The 22320-nt window shown below is 40.6% G+C and overlaps 1 protein-coding gene across 10 annotated transcripts in view; it reads left to right on the top strand.

Annotated features, from left to right (window-relative positions):
- The window catches only part of ARHGEF28 (Rho guanine nucleotide exchange factor 28), a 330930-nt gene that overhangs the window by 190471 nt on the left and 118139 nt on the right, over window positions 1-22320 (top strand). For all 10 annotated transcript variants that reach the window (XM_082624114.1, XM_082624113.1, XM_082624111.1 and 7 more), the window contains one exon: window positions 20102-20223. In XM_082624114.1, coding sequence (XP_082480240.1) covers window positions 20102-20223 — 122 coding nt within the window. The remainder of the gene's footprint in view (window positions 1-20101; window positions 20224-22320) is intronic.

Raw genomic sequence — 22320 nt, 5'->3', positions numbered from 1 at the left:
ATGGCTTCAGTAAATCTTTCCCCTCCCCCTTTTACTTTTTGTTTAGCAAATTCAGGTGACTATTTCTCCCACTTCCAACTAGAAATCTCTAACTTGCCCTTTAAGATGCAGCTTGAGGATCCTTTTTCTGGAAGCCTCCCCTGAATTCCCTTGAGTTCATCATTCTCTCCTTTGTGCCAGTCTGGCTCATGTATATTTGTATAACAGCCCTCACATTTCTGTATCACAACTATTATTTAGTGTCCCTCACCCCTAAGACACTGAATTCCTTGAAGGTGGAGCCTAGCTGACCTGTTTTCACATCTCCAATAGCTGGATCACAGAAAGCAGGCAGTAAATAGTGAAAGTGTATTATGCACAGTTTTACTACACTACACTCAGATGCTTTTTATTTTGCCTTTATTTCTCTATTTTATCTATAATAGATCTGATCTTTCTTATGAAGTCCTACCGTCTAGACAGTGGGGACAAGAAAGGGTATATTTTGGTCTAACATAGAAAACTTGGTCCGATGCAATAATGAAAATAGTCAGTTTGGGTAACTGCTCGGTCTCTTTAAGTAAAATATCTACTCTCTCAGATTTCTTCCTCCTCCTCTTCCTCCTTTCTTGCCAGGCTGGTATTGAATGTGATTTCCTGGTGAGGGTGGGGGGTAAGTTGGTGGGGGTGGGGAGGAGGCCCCAGGGTCCTCCTGGTCTCTGCTGCAGATCTGCTGACCTGAGCTCTTCCCTGAGGCACCATTGTTTTATTGAGTGTTCTGGCATCTGTGACCACAGTCCTGCAGCTGGATCCTCTCCCTGGCGTTGGTCAGGTCCCAGGACGCTCCTTCACTGAGTTGGCCTCACCTTGGCTCTTACACTACAGAGACCTTGGAATCTCTGCCTCTGGCTGACAGGCTTCCCTAAAAACATCTGGTATGGGGCCCTTTCCTCTGCACCATGGTGGGCCCGTGGTTGGCCACAAGTACTCATCTCAGTCACTTCCTGATCTTCTCAGAGGCCTGTGGGATCTTGAGGATCCATTCTCACCTCTCAGGCAACTGGGAGCAGCCCAGGAAGGCTGGCCCTGGCCCTGCTGCTTGCCCTTGCTCTCTCACCGAGGGTGCTTGGTGGTGGTTGTCCTCGTGATGGGGTGGGGCAGCCTGCAAGGTGACCTCCTTCAGAGCCCCGAATGGAAGGGAGAAAAGCCAGGCCACCCCCAGAGTAGCCCCCGACCTATCTCACACTGTTCCCTGCGGGCAGAGAAACCACGGGTCTTGTGCCTTTGGTCTCTGTTGCCCCTGCCAATGGAAAGCCCTAGTTATGAATTGTAACAAATCTCCTATGCAGCTGTCATTCATGCTAACCTGCCCAAAGTTGCTCAGGCTAATGAAACAGTATTCAGGAACCAACCAGCATTTCCCGACGAGGAGAAAGCCAGAACAATTTGCATGTGTGCTAGGCAGTGCTTAGCTTCCACTATTTATGTGTTCACTAATTCAAAATGTTCTTTCACCCAAAATAAGTGAAAGGTATTTGAAAGCTGCTAAGAGTAGATTTTAAAAGTTCTCATCACAAGAAAAAAAAAATTGTAACTATATGTGGTGATGCGTGTTAACCAGACTTACTGTGATCACTTTGCAGCATATACAAATATTGAATCATTATGTCATACATCTGAAGCTAATGTTATGTGTCAATTATACCTCAAAAAAAAAAGAAAAAGAAAGAATTTACATTTCAGTGGAGAAGTCTATTTTGCTAGTGGAGTTCCTTGTCTGAAGTAGAACTCAGTTACTTTGGGGGATATTAAGGGGAGCAAAACACATGGCTCTAGGGCTAGGTGCAGGAGAATTGGAGCTCCTGGTGACTTTTGAAGTGGGCACAATCATATTTATGTGCCTGTGTCTTTCCGTAAGGTTATGCAGGATTCGAATTACTCATAGGGTTTCTTGTGATGATAGCATACAGGAACATCTGCCTCATCAGTTTGCCCATGTTTTTTTGTCTACAGTCACCTGAAGTGGTCTTGTGCACGTTCTGACACTTTCTTTGAACTCTTTCACTTCTGTCCTGGTGTTTGTATAACGTGTTAGCTTCTTTCCCCTCAGCTTGCCCGTTTTTCCTTTCTGTAGACGAATTGGCTGCAGGCTTTGGAGAACTGCATCAAGAAGGAAAGGAATTGCTGATTAAATCGAATCACACCAAAGTCTACATACACACCGCACATGACTGAGCATCTCCTTGATAGCTTGGGGGAAGCAAGGGCAGAAGAAAGTTTACATATTTGAGTCCTCCTTTTTCAAACATAAACATATGTCCTCTTGAAGGCTACTTTGTGCTACTGTAATTAGGAATGAGGACCTGGAAAGGGCTGGGAGAAAATTGTAGCTGTTCTCTGAGCCTGTATTTGCTTTCCCTCTCTTCCTTCTCTTTGCCCACCTCCCTCGGTGCCTCCAGTGTATTATGAGGGAAAAGGCTTGTTTTCTTCTTCAATATTTTTGATAATTAGGTCTCTCAAAACAGCAGAAAGGACTTCTTTTAGGATCTGATTTTAGAGTGCCAAGTTGTAACTTCTTGTTTCGAAGGAGTTTTAAACTGCGGATCTGAGGAAGAGAACTGGAGAAACTGCTCACACCCAGCACTTCTGGAGTCCGTTCAGTTGGTCCTCAGCTGTTACTGTTGTGAACAGGACTGGTTGAGAGGCCTGATCTCATCCCAGGGCTTACTTTCCTTTTTTTTACAGGATCCTAGGAGGATGAGTTGAGTTCTGAGGGTGAATTGGACATTTGGATCCATGTTCGAGCCACTGTAGTTTGGTAGACAAAGGTTCCCTGGGTTCTCCCAGACACATCTTGGTGTGAACTAAAGTCTTCTGAGTAACGTTAGCTTACACAGGACCTGCAGGAAATTCCTGAGCTAAGGCTAATCTTGGAATTTGGATGGATCCCCTTTGTAACTTAAAGTCCACCTTAGAAGAGTAAGGCCAAGAGATGTTCCAGGCCAAGACTAATATCAGGAAAATCCTAAGAGAATCGTACAGGAAGAATAGGCAGGAAGATACACCAGAAATACAGCTACACGTGGAACAACTCCTACAGAACACCTACTGAACGCTGGCAGAAGACCCCAGACCTCCCAAAAGGCAAGAAACTCCCCACATACCTGGATAGGGCAAAGCGGAGAGATCCCCACACAGAGGATCGGTGCCGAGCGGCACTCACCAGCCCGAGAGGCTTGTCTGCTCGCCCGCCGGGGCAGTCAGCACTGGGAGCTGAGGCGCGGGCTTCGGTCAGAGCGCAGGGAGAGGACTGGGGCTGGCGGCGAGAACTCAGCCTGAAGGGGGCTAATGTGCCACAGCTAGCCGGGAGGGAGTCCGGGAAAACTCTGGAGCTGCCGAAGAGGCAAGAGACTTTTTCTTCCCTCTTGGTTTCCTGGTGCGCGAGGAGAGGGGATTAAGAGTGCTGCTTAAAGGGGCTCCACAGACGGGCACGAGTCGCGACTGAAAGCGCGGAGCCCAGTGACAGGCGTGGGACGCTGGGGCTGCTGCTGCCACCGCCAAGAAGCCTGTGTGCGAGCGCAGGTCACTGTCCACACCGCCCTTCCGGGAGCCTGTGCAGCCCGCCACTGCCGGGGTCCCGGGATCCAGGGGCGGCATCCCTGGGAGAACGCACGGTGCGCCTCGGACTGGTGCAACGTCACGCCGACCTCTGCCGCTGCAGGCTCGCCCCGCACTCCGTGCCCCTCCCTCCCGCCCGGCCTGAGTGAGCCAGAGTCCCCGAAGAGGCTGCTCCTTTAACCCTGTCCTGTCTGAGCGAAGAACAGACGCCCTCCGGCGACCTACACGCAGAGGCGGGGCCAAATCCAAAGCTGAGACCCAGGAGCTGTGAGAACAAAGAAGAGAAAGGGAAACCTCTCCCAGCAGCCTCAGAAGCAGCGGATTAAAGCTCCACAATCAACTTGATGTACCCTGCATCTGTGGAATACATGAATAGACAACACATCATCCCAAATTGAGGAGCCCGGAGTCAGTGCTGTGCCTCTGAGGTGGGAGAGCCAACTTCAGGACACTGGTCCACAAGAGACCTCCCAGCTCCACATAATATCAAAAGGCGAAAATCTTCCAGAGATCTCCATCTCAACACCAGCACCCAGCTTCACTCAACGACCAGCAAGCTACAGTGCTGGACACCCTAAGCCAAACAACTAGCAAGACAGGAACACAACGCCACCCATTAGCAGAGAGGTGGCCTAAAATCATAAAAAGTCCACAGACACCCCAAAACACACCACCAGACGTGGACCTGCCCACCAGAAAGACAAGATCCAGCCTCATCCACCAGAACACAGGCACTAGTCCCCTCCACCAGGAAGCCTACACAACCCACTAAACCAACCTTAGCCACTGGGGACAGACACCAAAAACAACAGGAACTACGAACCTGCAGCCTGCAAAAAGGAGACCCCAAACACAGTAACATAAGCAAAATGAGAAGACAGAAAAACACACAGCAGGAGAAGGAGCAAGATAAAAACCCACCAGATCTAACAAATGAAGAGGTAATAGGCAGTCTACCTGAAAAAGAATTCAGAATAATGATGGTAAAGATGATCCAAGATTCTATTTCCCAGATCCAAAATCTTGGAAATAGAATAGACAAAATGCAAGAAACAGTTAACAAGGACCTAGAAGAACTAAAGATGAATCAAGCATCGATTAAAAACACAATACATGAAATAAAAAATACTCTAGACGGGATCAATAGCAGAATAACTGAGGCAGAAGAACGGATAAGTGAGGTGGAAGATAAAATAGTGGAAATAACTACTGCAGAGCAAAATAAAGAAAAAAGAATGAAAAGAACAGAGGACAGTCTCAGAGACCTCTGGGACAACATTAAACGCATCAACATTCGAATTATAGGGGTTCCAGAAGAAGAAGAGAAAAAGAAAGGGACTGAGAAAATATTTGAAGAGATTATAGTTGAAAACTTCCCTAATATGGGAAAGGAAATAGTTAATCAAGTCCAGGAGGCACAGAGAGTCCCATACAGAATAAATCCAAGGAGAAATACGCCAAGACACATATTAATCAAACTGTCAAAAATTAAACACAAAGAAATCATATTAAAAGCAGCAAGGCAAAAACAACAAATAACACACAAGGGAATCCCCATCAGGATAACAGCTGATCTCTCAGCAGAAACTCTACAAGCCAGAAGGGAGTGGCAGGACATAATTAAAGTGATGAAGGAGAAAAACCTGCAACCAAGATTACTCTACCCAGCAAGGATCTCATTCAGATTTGATGGAGAAATTAAAACGTTTACAGACAAGCAAAAGCTGAGAGAGTTCAGCACCACCAAACCAGCTTTACAACAAATGCTAAAGGAACTTCTCTAGGCAAGAAACACAACAGAAGTAAAAGACCTACAATAACGAACCCAAAACAATTAAGAAAACGGGAATAGGAACATACATATCGATAATTACCTTAAATGTAAATGGACTAAATGCTCCCACCAAAAGACACAGAGTGGCTGAATGGATACAAAAACAAGACCCATATATATGCTGTCTACAAGAGACCCACTTCAGACCTAGAGACACATACAGATTGAAAGTAAGGGGATGGAAAAAGATATTCCATGCAAATGGAAACCAAAAGAAAGCTGGAGTAGCAATTCTCATATCAGACAAAATAGACTTTAAAACAAAGACTACTAGAAGAGACAAAGAAGGACACTACATAATGATCAAGGGATCGATCCAAGAAGAAGATATAACAATTGTAAATATTTATGCACCCAACATAGGAGCACCTCAATACATAAGGCAAATACTAACAGCCATAAAAGGAGAAATCGACAGTAACACAATCATAGTAGGGGACTTTAACACCCCACTTTCACCAATGGACAGATCATCCAAAATGAAAATAAATAAGGAAACACAAGCTTTAAATGATACATTAAACAAGATGGACTTAATTGATATTTATAGGACATTCCATCCAAAAACAACAGAATACACATTTTTCTCAAGTGCTCATGGAACATTCTCCAGGATAGATCATATCTTGGGTCACAAATCAAGCCTTGGTAAATTTAAGAAAATTGAAATTGTATCAAGTATCTTTTCTGACCACAATGCTATGAGACTAGATATCAATTACAGGAAAAGAGCTGTAAAAAATACAAACACATGGAGGCTAAACAATACACTACTCAATAACGAAGTGATCACTGAAGAAATCAAAGAGGAAATTAAAAAATACCTAGAAACAAATGACAATGGAGACACGACGACCCAAAACCTATGGGATGCAGCAAAAGCAGTTCTAAGAGGGAAGTTTATAGCAATACAATCCCACCTTAAGAAACAGGAAACATCTCGAATAAACAACCTAACCTTGCACCTAAAGCAATTAGAGAAAGAAGAACAAAAACATCCCAAAGTTAGCAGAAGGAAAGAAATCATAAAAATCAGATCAGAAATAAATGAAAAAGAAATGAAGGAAACGATAGCAAAGATCAATAAAACTAAAAGCTGGTTCTTTGAGAAGATAAACAAAATTGATAAACCATTAGCCAGACTCATCAAGAAAAAAAGGGAGAAGACTCAAATCAATAGAATTAGAAATGAAAAAGGAGAAGTAACAACTGACACTGCAGAAATACAAAAGATCATAAGAGATTACTACAAGCAACTCTATGCCAATAAAATGGACAACCTGGAAGAAATGGACAAATTCTTAGAAATGCACAACCTGCCAAGACTGAATCAGGAAGAAATAGAAAATATGAACAGACCAATCACAAGCACTGAAATTGAAACTGTGATAAAAAATCTTCCAACAAACAAAAGCCCAGGACCAGATGGCTTCACAGGCGAATTCTATCAAGCATTTAGAGAAGAGCTAACACCCATCCTTCTGAAACTCTTCCAAAATATAGCAGAGGGAGGAACACTCCCAAATTCATTCTACGAGGCCACCATCACCTTGATACCAAAACCAGACAAGGATGTCTCAAAGAAAGAAAACTACAGGCCAATATCACTGATGAACATAGATGCAAAAATCCTCAACAAAATACTAGCAAACAGAATCCAACAGCACATTAAAAGGATCATACACCATGATCAAGTGGGGTTTATTCCAGGAATATAAGGATTCTTCAATATACGCAAATCAATCAACGTGATACACCATATTAACAAATTGAAGGAGAAAAACCATATGATCATCTCAATCGATGCAGAGAAAGCTTTCGACAAACTTCAACACCCATTTATGATAAAAACCCTGCAGAAAGTAGGCATAGAGGGAACTTTCCTCAACATAATAAAGGCCATATATGACAAACCCACAGCCAGCATCGTCCTCAATGGTGAAAAACTGAAACCATTTCCACTAAGATCAGGAACAAGACAAGGTTGCCCACTTTCACCACTCTTATTCAACCTAGTTTTGGAAGTTTTAGCCACAGCAATCAGAGAAGAAAAGGAAATAAAAGGAATCCAAATTGGAAAAGAAGAAGTAAAGCTGTCACTGTCTGCAGATGACATGATACTATACATAGAGAATCCTAAAGATGCTACCAGAAAACTACTAGAGTTAATCAATGAATTTGGTAAAGTTGCAGGATACAAAATTAATGCACAGAAATCTCTGGCATTCCTATATACTGATGATGAAAAATCTGAAAGTGAAATCAAGGAAACACTCCCATTTACCATTGCAACAAAAAGAATAAAATATCTAGGAATAAACCTACCTAAGGAGACAAAAGACCTGTATGCAGAAAATTATAAGACACTGATGAAAGAAATTAAAGATGATACAAATAGATGGAGAGATGTACCATGTTCTTGGATTGGAAGAATCAACATTGTGAAAATGACTCTACTACCCAAAGCAATCTACAGGTTCAATGCAATCCCTATCAAACTACCACTGGCATTTTTCACAGAACTAGAACAAAAACTTTCACAATTTGTATGGAAACACAAAAGACCCCGAATAGCCAAAGCAATCTTGAGAACGAAAAATGGAGCTGGAGGAATCAGGCTCCCTGACTTCAGACTATACTACAGAGCTACAGTAATCAAGACAGTATGGTACTGGCACAAAAACAGAAAGATAGATCAATGGAACAGGATAGAAAGCCCAGAGTTAAACCCACGGACATATGGTCAACTTATCTTTGATAAAGGAGGCAGGAATGTACAGTGGAGAAAGGACAGTCTCTTCAATAAGTGGTGCTGGGAAAACTGGATAGGGACATGTAAAAGTATGAGATTAGATCACTCCCTAACACCATACACAAAAATAAGCTCAAAATGGATTAAAGACCTAAATGTAAGGCCAGACACTATCAAACTCTTAGAGGAAAACATAGGCAGAACACTCTATGACATAAATCACAGCAAGATCCTTTTTGACCCACCTCCTAGAGAAATGGAAATAAAGACAAAAATAAACACATGGGACCTAATGAAACTTAAAAGCTTTTGCACAGCAAAGGAAACCATAAACAAGACCAAAAGACAACCCTCAGAATGGGAGAAAATATTTGCAAATGAAGCAACTGACAAAGGATTAATCTCCAAAATTTATAAGCAGCTCATGCAGCTCAATAACAAAAAAACAAACAACCCAATCCAAAAATGGGCAGAAGACTTAAATAGACATTTCTCCACAGAAGATATACAGACTGCCAACAAACACATGAAAGGATGCTCAACATCTTTACTCATTAGAGAAATGCAAATCAAAACTACAATGAGATATCATCTCACACCAGTCAGAATGGCCATCATCAAAAAATCTAGAAACAATAAATGCTGGAGAGGGTGTGGAGAAAAGGGAACACTCTTGCACTGCTGGTGGGAATGTGAATTGGTACAGCCGCTATGGAGAACGGTATGGAGGTTCCTTAAAAAACTACAAATAGAACTACCATATGACCCAGCAATCCCACTACTGGGCATATACCCTGAGGAAATCATAATTCAAAAAGAGACATGTACCAAAATGTTCATAGCAGCCCTATTTACAATAGCCCGGAGATGGAAACAACCTAAGTGTCCATCATCGGATGAATGGATAAAGAAGATGTGGCACATATATACAATGGAATATTACTCAGCCATAAAAAGAAATGAAATTGAGCTATTTGTAATGAGGTGGATAGACCTAGAGTCTGTCATACAGAGTGAAGTAAGTCAGAAAGAGAAAGACAAATACTGTATGCTAACACATATATATGGAATTTAAGAAAAAAAATGTCATGAAGAACATAGGGGTAAGACAGGAATAAAGACACAGACCTACTAGAGAATGGACTTGAGGATATGGGGAGGGGGAAGGGTAAGCTGTGACAAAGTGAAAGAGCGGCATGGACATATATACACTACCAAACGTGAGGTAGATAGCTAGTGGGAAGCAGCCGCATAGCACAGGGAGATCAGCTCGATACTTTGTGACTGCCTGGAGGGGTGGGATAGGGAGGGTGGGAGGGAGACGCAAAAGGGAGGGGATATGGAAACATATGTATATGTATAACTGATTAAATTTGTTATAAAGCAAAAAAATAAAATTAAATTAAATTTAAAAAAAAAAAAAAAAAGAATAGGCAGGAAGAGAAACGACAGTGTACCCCGACAATGTTCATTTTCATTTGTGAGGGCAGGTCTGTTCTTTCCTCTAGAGCACACTCAGACCAGGGGAAGAAAGGACTATCTGTACATTTCAGAATTTGGCAAAGTGCTCTTTGAATTTGGGAAGTTGGGAGGTAGTGAGCTGCAGCGAGAAAGGATGTCTCTGTCGGCGCTCTGTTTGCGTTCTTCTTCTATCAATTAATAACGTCTGAGGGTGATCACCCTCCTTGGACCAGAACTTTCTTATCTACAAAATGAACAAAATAATACCTCCTGTGGTTATGGAGAGTGAGGTTAGCAGATGGGCAAAAACAATACTAGGTAGTCTTGGGTAAAACATTTCCAGCTAATATGTTTACATGTGTATTATCTGATACAGTTATTTACTGATAACCTATTTTGCATGAGACCCTACAGCCGTTCTTTGACAATAGGAGGCAAGTTTTTAAACCATGACTTGTTTTTTTCCTCTTATTTTAGTTGTTAAAATGGCTATTAGAAATGTAGAAATTACAGACAGTAAAGTGTTGAAAGTAAAAGCCACCTGTGCCACGTCACCTAGAGATAGCAGTTAACATCTTAGTGTATCTTCCCAGTTTTTTCCTGGTTATCTTGCATAGTGTTGTGTGGGTAACCCAGATGAAGTCATGTATTTTCTGTTGCATGCATGTTTTCTCAGCAAGGCTCACATTGTCATATTCTGGCAGTAGATCTCCAGGGGCAGGTAGCACAGACCCAGGAAGTGAATTAATACACTGAGGCACAAGTCATACTGTAACCGATTAATGAAACCTAATGGGAAAATACCAGGCATTGCTCAAATACCATTTTCTTTGGCTCAAAATAGGATACTCAGTAACTCCCATTATTAAATAAAGTACTTTGAACTACCTAGCAGAGTACCTGCCTATCTAGAGCTGCCATTTACTAGTAGTGTGACCTTGGGAAGTTAATTAAATAGCACCAGAGTTTCCTAATCTGCAAAATGGAAATAACGAATAGTACAGCTTTTACTGGGTTGTTTTGGGAATCAAACGAGTTCATGTATAAAAATCATACTGTGCCTGGCTCATAGGAAGTGCTATATTTGTGATAGCTATAATAGTAATATTAACCAGTATAAGTACCCAATATGGTACAGGTGTCCAATAGACGCTTACTCTTCAAGTACCTAGTAGTTTGCTTCTACTCTTTCCCTTTTAATGTTTTTTTTTTCCTGATCATCTTCCAGTACCTTTACTTTGCAAATCGGCCTGATCATCCCATTATTCCTTTAAAAGTAACCTACCTGCTATTGTATAAAGAGATTAAGAAGTAATATTCCTGGGCTACTGCTACAGAGGGTGTGTCGGATGGTGTCACACAGGAAGTGCTTAGCATCTGTGTGGTGGTTTGCCCGATGGGAGATTCTGTTTTCAGCTCAAACACCAACCAGGAAAGTTACTTGTTCTACCAGCAGGGGCAAAATGAAACTCTCATCGCTGAAATGTGGTAGACAACACAGGACAAAACACAGAGGTAACAGACAAGAAGGGCCTGGAGAAGGAGGACAGCCTCGTGATTGTTTAGAGTCTTGGCAGGGGACCTCCTGGGGGATTGTCCATGATGACTGTAATTTGAGGATGTCAGAGATGGAGGCTGAGGGCCAGGTAGCATAGTGACTGGTAGTCAGTAGACACTCAGTAAATGTTGAAAAAGAGAATGAATGAGTAAATGGGCGAATGAATGAGAGAAATAAGAAAGTGACCCTCCCTTCACAGCCTGAAGTAGCACAAGAACAGCTGGGCAACAAGAAAACCTTCAGAATTGGAGGAAAGTTTACTAGACCAGAAGAGGATGGTTTCTTAGCTGTACCTGGTACAAAGTTTGTGTTCTTTTCTTAATGAGAAAGTATTCACTCCTTCGGAGAATATTTATTGAGTATCTACTATGTACCTGACCTGGTTCTAGGCACTGGGGGAGTGAACAAAGCATTCAAAGTCGCTCTTCTCCTGGAGCTTACATTCTAATAGAAGGAATCAGACAATACACAATAAATGCATAATATGCTAGGTGATGTTATATGGTGTAGGGGAAAATAAGACAGGGCTTAGGGGATTGCTATTTGATAGATATATATAATGGTCAGGGAGAGCCGCTTTGATAACATTTGAGTAGAGAGCTGAAGAAAGTAAGGGAGGGAGCAAGGCATCTGAGCATCCAGGAGAAAAGCAGTCCCGGTAGAACAGCAGGTGTAAATGGCCTGAGGCACAGAACAGCAAGGCCAACTTGGAAAGAGGAGAATAGGCAGCAGACTTCAGACAGGTTGGTTGAGGGTGGAGGAGGGGCAGGTTATGTAATTGAGATATTTTGGTTATAATAAGAAATAATATTTGTAGTAAGAACCTGCTGTATAAAAAAATAATAATAATATTTGGTCTTCATCCTTAGAATGTCCCAAGTGCTAAAAGTGATACAGGTGCTTTTGTTTTGTTAATGAGGTGACTTTCGACCAAAGGATGGGGGCTGAAGATTGAGTTCAATCGCCAATGGCCAAGATTGAATCAATCATGCCTATTTAATGAAGCCTCCACAAAACCCCAAATGGACTGGGTTTGGGGAGCTTCCAGTTGGTGAACACGTGGCGGTGCTGTGTGACTGGCCTGCTAGGAGAGGGCATAGAAGCTCATCGATCTTTCCCAATACCTTGCCCTATATTACTTCTTCCATCTGGCTGTTTCTGAGTTAGATCCTTTTATTATAAGCTGGTGATCTGGTAAATAAAATGTTTATTTGAGGTCTCTGAGTCGGTCTAGCAAATTAATCAAAGCCGGGGAAGAAGTCGTGGGGACCTCGGATTATCAGCCAGTTGATCAGAAGTACTGGTGACAACCTGGACTTGTGACTGGCGTCTGAAGTCCAAGGAGGGGCTTTGGTAACCTCCAATCTGCAGCCAGTCAGAAGCACAGGTAACAACCTGAACTTGCAACTGACGTCTGAAGTTTGTGGGGGGCGGTCGGCAGCTTGTAGGATTGAACCCTTAACCTGTGGAGTCTGATGCTGTCTCCGGGTAGGTGGTGTCAGAGTTGAGTTGAGCTGTAGGACGCTCAGCTGGTGTCCAAGGATTGCTTGAGTGTGCGAGAAACTTCCCCCAGTATTGGAATGGGGGCCCAGGCAAGTTCTGTTAGGCTCTGTAGGTTGTGCTAAAGTTTGGCTTTTTTTTTTTTTAACAACTTTATTGGAGTATAATTGCTTCACAATGGTGTGTTAGTTTCTGCTTTATAACAAAGTGAATCAGTTATACATATACATATGTTCCCATATCTCTTCCCTCTTGCGTCTCCCTCCCTCCCACCCTCCCTATCCCACCCCTCCAGTCGGTCACAAAGCACCGATCTGATCTCCCTGTGCTATGCAGCTGCTTCCCACTAGCTATCTACCTTACGTTTGGTAGTGTGTATATGTCCATGCCTCTCTCTCACTTTGTCACAGCTTACCCTTCCCTCTCCCCATATCCTCAAGTCCATTCTCAAGTAGGTCTGTGTCTTTATTCCTGTTTTACCCCTAGGTTCTTCATGACATTTTTTTTCTTAAATTCCATATATATATATGTGTTAGCATACGGTATTTGTCTTTCTCTTTCTGACTTACTTCACTCTGTATGACAGACTCTAGGTCTATCCATCTCATTACAAATAGCTCAATTTCGTTTCTTTTTATGGCCGAGTAATATTCCATTGTGTATATGTGCCACATCTTCTTTATCCATTCATCCGATGATGGACACTTAGATTGTTTCCATCTCCGGGCTATTGTAAATAGAGCTGCAATGAACATTTTGGTACATGACTCTTTTTGAATTATGGTTCTCTCAGGGTATATGCCCAGTAGTGGGATTGCTGGGTCATATGGTAGTTCTATTTGTAGTTTTTTAAGGAACCTCCATACCGTTCTCCATAGTGGCTGTATCAATTTACGTTCCCACGAGCAGTGCAAGAGTGTTCCCTTTCCTCCACACCCTCTCCAGCATTTATTGTTTCTAGATTTTTTGATGATGGCCATTCTGACTGGTGTGAGATGATACCTCATTGTAGTTTTGATTTGCATTTCTCTAATGAGTAAAGATGTTGAGCATCCTTTCATGTGTTTGTTGGCAATCTGTATATCTTCTTTGGAGAAATGTCTATTTAAGTCTTCTGCCCATTTTTGGATTGGGTTGTTTGTTTTTTTGTTATTGAGCTGCATGAGCTGCTTATAAATTTTGGAGATTAATCCTTTGTCATAAAGTTTGGCTTTGACTCAGGGTGAGGTGGGAAGCCACTGGAGAATTGTGCAGAGGATGGCATGATTTGATTTCCTCTGTGAAAGGAGTGTAGTGTCTACACTGTGGAGACTAGGATAGAGGAGCAGATGCAAGGTGACCGGTGAGGAGACAGTACCTTGTAATAGTCTTGGCAGGAAGATGGTGGTGGTGTGCCCTGGGTGGTAGTGGAGGTGATGAGGAAAGGTCAGGTTCTGCATCTATTCAGTCGTGAGAGAGAACAGTCAAGGCAAGTCCAAGAGTTGCTATTTACTGAGAGGAGCCAGTGTAGGAGGGAAAATGGAGAGCTGTGTTTTACACCTGTTGTGCTTGACCTGGCTGCTGCACAGCTCAGTGGAGATACCAAGGAGGCAGTTGTATTCAGGGGAGAGGGCTAGGCTGGAGGTGAAAATTTGGGAGTCATCATTATATTATGGTACATGATGCCATGTTGTCAGGTGACCCAGGGCATGAGTGCAGAGAGAAAGAAAAGACATTTGAGGATTAACCCTGGAGCACTGCAACTTGCCAAATCTAGAAGTCTAGGAAGACTGAGAAGGAAAGGCAGGAAGAGAGAGAGAGACAAAGGGGCAAAAGGGCGATCATCTGTATCAAAGGCTGCTGTAGGTCACACAAGGCGTGAGGCCTGAGAACTGACTACCAGCTTCTGTAATAGGAAGAGCAGTGGTGACCGTGATGGGCGTGGGTTCAGTGCAGTGCTGGGAATTGGACTCTAAAGTCAGCCTTACCTGTTTTGTGGTGGTTAGTCATTCTAGGTTTAAAACAAAACTGAATGAATGAAAGGGAGAAAGAGACACACGTACACACAAGAGAGATCTAAACTGAGAGGCCCTTTCCTGCCTTTCACAGCGAGAGCTTGGCACCCAGAGTGGGCCAAACCAGGTCAGCAGCAGGTTTGCAGAAGGCTGCCTTAGCCGGGTTTGTTTATGTCTGGGTGTGGGTCTCTTACATAACCAGGCAAGTAGGCCACGTTTTCCCTTAGCTACTAGGCCCTTAGCTTCTTGAGGGAGAGTTGGATTTCATTAGAAATCAAGTTGCAGAGGCCGTAGGCTGGTCGCTGCTATTAACTATTTCCTGCCAGAGTTGGGATAGGTGTAAATGTCAGAGAACCAGGAGGCATCTGCCTTTCCCTCTCCTCCTTACGGGGTGACTAATTCTCCTTCCTTCTCTGGGTGAAATGTATTTACTTTCAGTTGTCTCTCTTGTGTCGCCTAACTAGAGCATCTATTATTATAGCAAGGAAATGCTAATGAAAATTTCTCCTTCAGGGACTCCTTGTAGAGTTCCATGTATCGCATTACAGAGTCCTGAGAATAATGGGAGGGGGGAGAGATGGGGAATCCCCTCGGAGTTACTGTTTATCCTCTAAGCATTCTGCAGGGAGAACCTGGCCGGAGTCCACTTCATCATGTCAGAACATCGGTAGTTTCTGAAATATTTCCTTTGTTCTTGAGAAATGCTGTCTCTGATTGTCTGACTTTATGCTTTGTTCGTCCCACTCTTATAATCTCTCCCATTTCGTAAGATCTCATCCTTACATCCTTGGAGGTAAATTTTATGGGCAGGTTGGCTTTGTTTTTTGGTTACTTTGTTCAGGATGGACTTTTCAAAGTTTCTTAACATTAGCTGAGTCTGAAATAAGAGTTAAAACATTTTAAAAGCTCTTTGTGTAGTAAATGGAATGTTTTGTGCATTCCAGTTGCCTTGGGTTAGTTTTAAATGTGTAAAGTTAAACCAAAGTTGAAATCTTTTTTTTTTTTTAAGAAGCAAAACTACATGAAAGTATCAAAACTATACAACCTCATTTACTTGTATAATAATAGCAAGAATTTATATAGTGCTTACTTTGTGTCAGATTAAAATCCTTCTTTGTGTCAGATTGTGTTCTAATCACTTAAAATGTTAAACCATTTAATCCATGCAACATTTCTATGAGAGAGATGTATTATCATTCCTATTTTATAGATCAGGTAATGGAGGTACAGAGAGGTTAAGTAACTTGCCCAAAGTCACCCAAGCTAATAGATGGTGGAATAGGGCTTTGAATCCAAGCATTCCAGGACCCTTGCTCTCAATTACTGCCATACATTACTCTTCACTAATTTAAAATTGGCAGCTACTGGATGGGAGTTGAGTTTTAGTTACTTTTTTTTTTTTTTTGCGGTACGCGGGCCTCTCACTGTTGTGGCCTCTCCCATTGTGGAGCACAGGCTCTGGACGCGCAGGCTCAGCAGGCATGGCTCACGGGCCCAGCCAATCCACGGCATGTGGGATCTTCCTGGACCGGGGCACGAATCCATGTCCCCTGCATCGGCAGGCGGACTCTCAACCACTGCGCCACCAGGGAAGCCCTAGTTACTTTTTTACCATCTCTGAAATATGGGTTTACCAAATATTAAAAATTCATACTATCAACAAAACTGTAAGATTAGCTTTTTGCTAAGACGAACTATTTACAAAACAGCATTCGTTTAAGCCAAAGAGATGATTTTTTAATTGCAAATTATTTCTATATGGTCATTGATGAAATACCTGAAGGACACTTTTTTGGGGAGGGCAATATTTTTTCACTTAATTTGCTACTAAAATGGTTACATATGGAAGTAATGAAATCATATATCTTGAAAATCTTGAAAAGATCAGTTTTATTTTTTATTTAATGAAACCATTGTGCTTTTTCTTTGGGCTGAAGCACAGTAGAGCGTTAACCACTTTAATATACGTAGCTGATGTTTATTTGAAGGTACTTTTTAAGACTTAATTTCTTTCCACAATAAATCTTATTCTGCTGGTTTGAAGCCCGTTATTTGCAGTGACTAGTGTTGAAGTTAATAAAGGAGTGGAAGTCTAGTAAGTCTGTGTCATCTTTTGGTTGCTAGTCTGTGTTCACTTTTAGATCCTATTATTTTTCGGTACCTTTTGGCAAGTGGAAGCTATGGATGCTCCAGAGAGTTATACCGCACAAGATTTGGGAGCCAGTTTTATAAATAGTTGCAATGAGTGACACAGAAAATCTACATGGCAGGTTTTAGATGACAGATCTAGAGAGGAGGAAGATTTTCCCTTCCCACTACTATCTTAAGATTTTGTACAGTTGTGTCCTCCCCCACCAAGACTTACTGTCATTACCTAAGTAACAGGATGAGGACAGGGTCTAGGCAAGTTGTCCAAAGTGTAGGGTAAATTCTTCTGGGCATTGTTGATCTTGGAGATGGTGTCCCAGCCTAACACTAGATAACATTGAGTCACATAGTAAAGCAGGTATTTCCTTTTCCATTTTCTTTTGACCTTCTGATTCAAGGAGGAAGTCAGTTGGCACCATTGCCTCTTTAACACCTCTCACATCCTTCAGACTCTCCCTTTATGACAGAGAACAGGCCCTGTAGACTCTCAGCTTTGAGAGGCAACTGTGTTTAGTCAGAATGTGGTTTCATTGTTTTGTGTTCCCTTGTTTTAGTATGTATAATTCTCTTCCGCTTTTGACAGGAAATACTGGCTTTTTGTTTACAGTGAGAATAGGTATTTCTATGAAAATTAATTTTTTTCAAAGGAAACTGGTGAGTCAATCTAAAAACAACTACTAGAGAATATAATATAGAGGTGATCTATAGATATGGCAAAACTGAATTTGGTAGAGGAATAACAAAATCTTGGGAAATACTGGTCTAATATCTGCTATGGCTAATTTTATAGAGATCTACAGTCTCTTCTTTGAAACTCTTGGGACCATATTTGTTTTGGAATTCAGAATTTTCAGATCTTATTGGCATAGTGCTTATATATGATATGACTTACATAGTATACACTAGGGCAGTGCCATCATCTAGCATGGTAGTATTTCTGCAACAAAATGTATGAATGTTCATACCAAGTGGGATAAACAGGGATTCTACAGGGCACCATGTGAGTTCAGGTCAGGCCAACAAATATATTTTTGAACCAAACTTAAGAAAAAAGTTTTGATTTTCAGAGATTTCTAGATTTCAGAATCACAGATAAGAGATTATAGATCTTTGTAAAAAAATTCCATCATTTTCTAAAACACTGATCAAATTAATCATGCAGAAAACAAATTAGACCCCAACTTGGTCCAAGTAACTCTACCATCTTTAAGTTTATTTAACTGCTTGTGTATGATCTCCTTATAGATTTTGATCTGCTATATTGGGCTAGGTAGATTTGTTTGTGGAAGAAAAAGTTGAATCCGAGTGACTTTTACCTGTGTATGTGAAAAAGGAAGTAGTTCCTGGTCCTGCTCATCCTTGAGATATGAGGGTCAGTTCTGAATACAGAACTTGCTCTCTTGGTAATTAAGAACTTGGATATTGGGTAACTGGCCAGTACATTCACTGGTGCCAGAAAATTTGGGGTAATATTTCATTTTGTTCTGTGTTCTTAAAATCCATCAAATGTTTGCAATTGTTTTGTTGAGTATATTGTTAGTTCTTAAGATAGTCTAGTTATCAATGAAGTCTTAATTTAGCCATGATCAAAATGGTTAAAAAGGGGCACAACCAGCCTCCCAAGCCAGCTGTTTTATAGTCTGTGAACTTAAGATGTTGTAGAGCAGTTAAGCTGGATTAATTACAGTTCAGAGGGCCATGTTGAGTTATTTATGATTGTTTTTCAAACATTCTGGAAAATGATAAATGAGCAAGTATTTTCTTCAGAACACATTGGGTTTGTCAGATTCTTGATTTATACCTTTTAGAACATGCTTTTATTTTTTGTAATTAGAATGAAAATGTATAGTAATTGATCATAAAAATTATACTTATGAAGTATTTATAGGCTTTGTATGTTATATTGCTAACTATTTAAATAAATTGATAAAACGAGATACTGTAAACAATGTTTTCCTTTTACATTGTATATTTCCTCAAGAAGATTAATTAAATCTCACTTGACTCTTCTGTGGGGAAGAGGTGTACTTAGATGTAGAATCTGAGGCCTGGGCCATTTGGCTCATACATATTTGTATGTAAATTTTGTAATGTCACCTAGGACTTTCCAGGAAAGAATAGATTTTTTTACTCCTGTTACATTAGCGCAATAGTTATTAATGCTTTTCCATTTCTTGACTCATTCCCACAGGCTTACCTGGATTTTAAGCCATGACATAAATAAGGCAGGTGGTAGGATTAGTGCCATTTCTGATGGAATAGACGTAACACTATCCCTTTTGTACCTACTCAAGAAAACGTACTGGAATGTCAGTGAGGGTGACGTTTGCTATGGATATAACTTTCAATCTACCCTAGTAAAGTCATTTACAGATATTAAGAATCTCTTATTAGTATAATATACTATGATTAGTATTAATAACCTTGTACCTCACACTGAAAATGGTAAAATCACCATTAATAATAACAAAACATAAAATATAATAGTGACAATATTTATTGAACAGTTGCTAAGTGCTAGGCATGTGTTAAGTGCTTTGCATATCTGAACTCATTTAATCCTTATAACTGCACTATGAAGAAAGCATAATAATTATCTGCTTTTACGGATGAGAAAACTCTGTAAAGGTATTTGGAGATCAAGTAAGTTAGCCAGAGTCACAAGAAATGAGGCATTCTGGCTCGACTGTGTTTTATTACCTTCAACTTTATGTTCCCCACAAATACAGTAACATCTCAACTCTCTGGGACTCAACTTTGAGCAACTTCATCTGTTTGGAAGAAACCTGAGAACATGGGAAGCAAGCAAAAACATTTCTGTAGTTAAAATAGAAGCAAAACTCTTTCTGAATGAGATTATGCATATTCAGCAGGCAATGAACTGCTAGACTGTGTCCTATCTTGGGTCCTTGAGTAAAGGGTCTGGAGTCTGAACACTTCAATGGAATCCGAGGCTCACAGTATGACCACTAATGCTTCCACATTATTAAGTGAAACGAGTTTTAGTTTAGTGTTAGGAATTGAAGGCTAAAAACCTAACTGATTTTTATGCGCATCTCTCATGATTGGAAAAATACTGCTTGAAATGGGCACATATTTGTTTATCTAGAACTATTCATTTGCAGTGTTGATCTTAATATGTGGAGACAGCAAAATGCCATCTTGATTTTTTTCTTGTGGTTTGATTAAGAAGGTAAAGCTTAACTGTAAAATAAATTCCTTCTACTTTATTTGTCCTGTTTTCATTTTTCCTCTAGATCGTTCCTTTGATGTCCTCAAAAAATCCAAGCATCCCCCAACGTTCCTTGCTGCTGGCAGGCTTTCTGACATGCTGAATGGCGGTGATGAAGTCTATGCTAACTGCATGGTGATAGATCAGGTAAGGTGTGAGTGATGTTACTAGGGGGATCTGCCCTCTTTTCAAAACCTGAGCATGTGAGAAATACATTCCACGTCGCTGTGTTCCTCTGAAAATTTCCGCCTAAGTGCAGCCCAGGTGATGTTGCTGTGAAATCTCGCCATATGAGCATTTAACGTAGGTCCTTCCTTCAGAACACAGCACACCATAGCTCCCACTGAGAAGCACTGTGGGAGGAGTCTTAGGACACCATTCAAGGAGAAGAGTGTGAGGGCTCATCCATGAGGCCAAAACTGGACATGACATTTGGGAGACCAATTTCTTCTCTGACCTGATTAAGCAGTATTCATATTCAAATCCAGCAAACACTAAGAGCCAGAGCTTGATGCCAGCCCCATGTGAAGCTGTCACATAAATTACTTGCTTAATCCTCACAACACACCTGTTAACGTGTACTTAGGTTATAGAGCTTTAATATGAAAACAGAATGGTGTCCTGTTGTAGGGAAGCTGGAACCCTTTAGAGTTCTCCACCCATTCCCTGATAGAGATGTGTGAGTTAAAACTCATACAGGCAGATGGTTTGAATGTGCATCTACATATGGATTTATTCTTTGATCTTTTCTCTAGTTCAGTGATCCTCAAATTTTAATTTTTATAAAAATTAAAGTATAGTTATAGATCTGAAAATTTCTGCATGCCCTAATTTATGAGAGACTTAAGGGATTTTCAAGAGTAATTCTGACAGCACACAATTTCTGCTTTACCCCCAGCTTTAAAACCTAATCCCTACATAAGAAACACTATGTAGATGTTCACTGAGCAGTAATCTATTTTACCCTTTGTTGTTGTTATTGTTAGTATGCATATATTGGACCCTATTACTTACCAATGTTTTCTCTGATACAAACTTTTTTCTTGTCTAGTAGGTCTCAATTTCAGCCCATTGGTTGGATGTCTTTGCTTTTTCCTTTGGGTTATGAAACATTGTTACATTAAATGCGTAGTATAAATGACATAGATTGGAATGATATTCAAAACAACAGAAGAACCAATAAATCAGAATGGACATCAGCTGTAAATAACTGGTATAGTTTTTTTTGGTATAAAGCAGCTGAATGTCAGCCCTAGTTATAGAAATCTAGGTGAGACACAGAGTTTAGGACAAAGTGGGAGTTGTGGGGACAGTCTTTGAAGATACAAGGTAATTGGACTTACTGTGCTCTAGCCACATTCTGATTTTAAAGGTTTTATTCTGTTGCCATATTTTCTCAGCATTTAAATGAAATACATTTGAGTCCTTATATATATATATATATATGTTTTTTCATTCTAAGCCTCAGTGAATACTGCAGCACTTCCATTTACTTCAAGTAGCTTAAATTATACTTGACTGGACATTATGTGGAGGCAAACTGTGTCTTTATATGTTCTAAAATACATTAAAAATGCAAAACTTCCCAAACCAAAGATGAAGTTAGGATACAATTTCTGTTTGGAAATACTTTGAGTGAGAGAAATATTGCTTTAGTAATGTGAATCATACATTTAAAGAGCATACAAACAGCCTGATTGATAAACTGAAATGAGGAAGAGGATTGCTGAATTTGTGCCTTGAAAACAAAACTCAAAATCTGGATACAAATCACAAACTTCACTATATCGGTGTAGTATAGTTACATCATTTCTTTTACTGTTCCTGTGTCCATTTGAATAGCAAGGACAAAATAAGGAGTCCAAAATCTGCATATCAAAAATAATTTCTAGCAATATCTGGAAAGAACTTTATCTAATTTTCTTCATCTCCTTCAACCTGGCACAGAAGCCTAAAAAGATTGCTAACTTGTTTATGATGCTGTTTCCCATAAATTTTCAAGGTTATCAGCCTATTTAATGAGGAAACTCACATGACAAAAACTACTTTGAACATTACTCTGTCAGGTAAACTACTTTGAAAAAAAATTAATTTGGACATCATTTCAAGCCTGCATAATTCAGTACAAAGAATCCCTCTATACTCTTTATCAAAAAAATCTCCAAATTTTACCATATTTTACTTTATTATTCTAAGTATGTATTGTGTGTATGTACATGCAAATGCTTATGTATATAAATAGTA

This window comes from Mesoplodon mirus (genome assembly GCF_964341445.2).
Source record: "Mesoplodon mirus genome assembly, chromosome: 5".
NCBI classification, from domain to species: Eukaryota; Metazoa; Chordata; class Mammalia; order Artiodactyla; family Ziphiidae; genus Mesoplodon; species Mesoplodon mirus.
The sequence above is the reverse complement of the archived record's forward strand: the minus strand, read 5'-3'. Positions and strand labels throughout refer to the sequence as shown.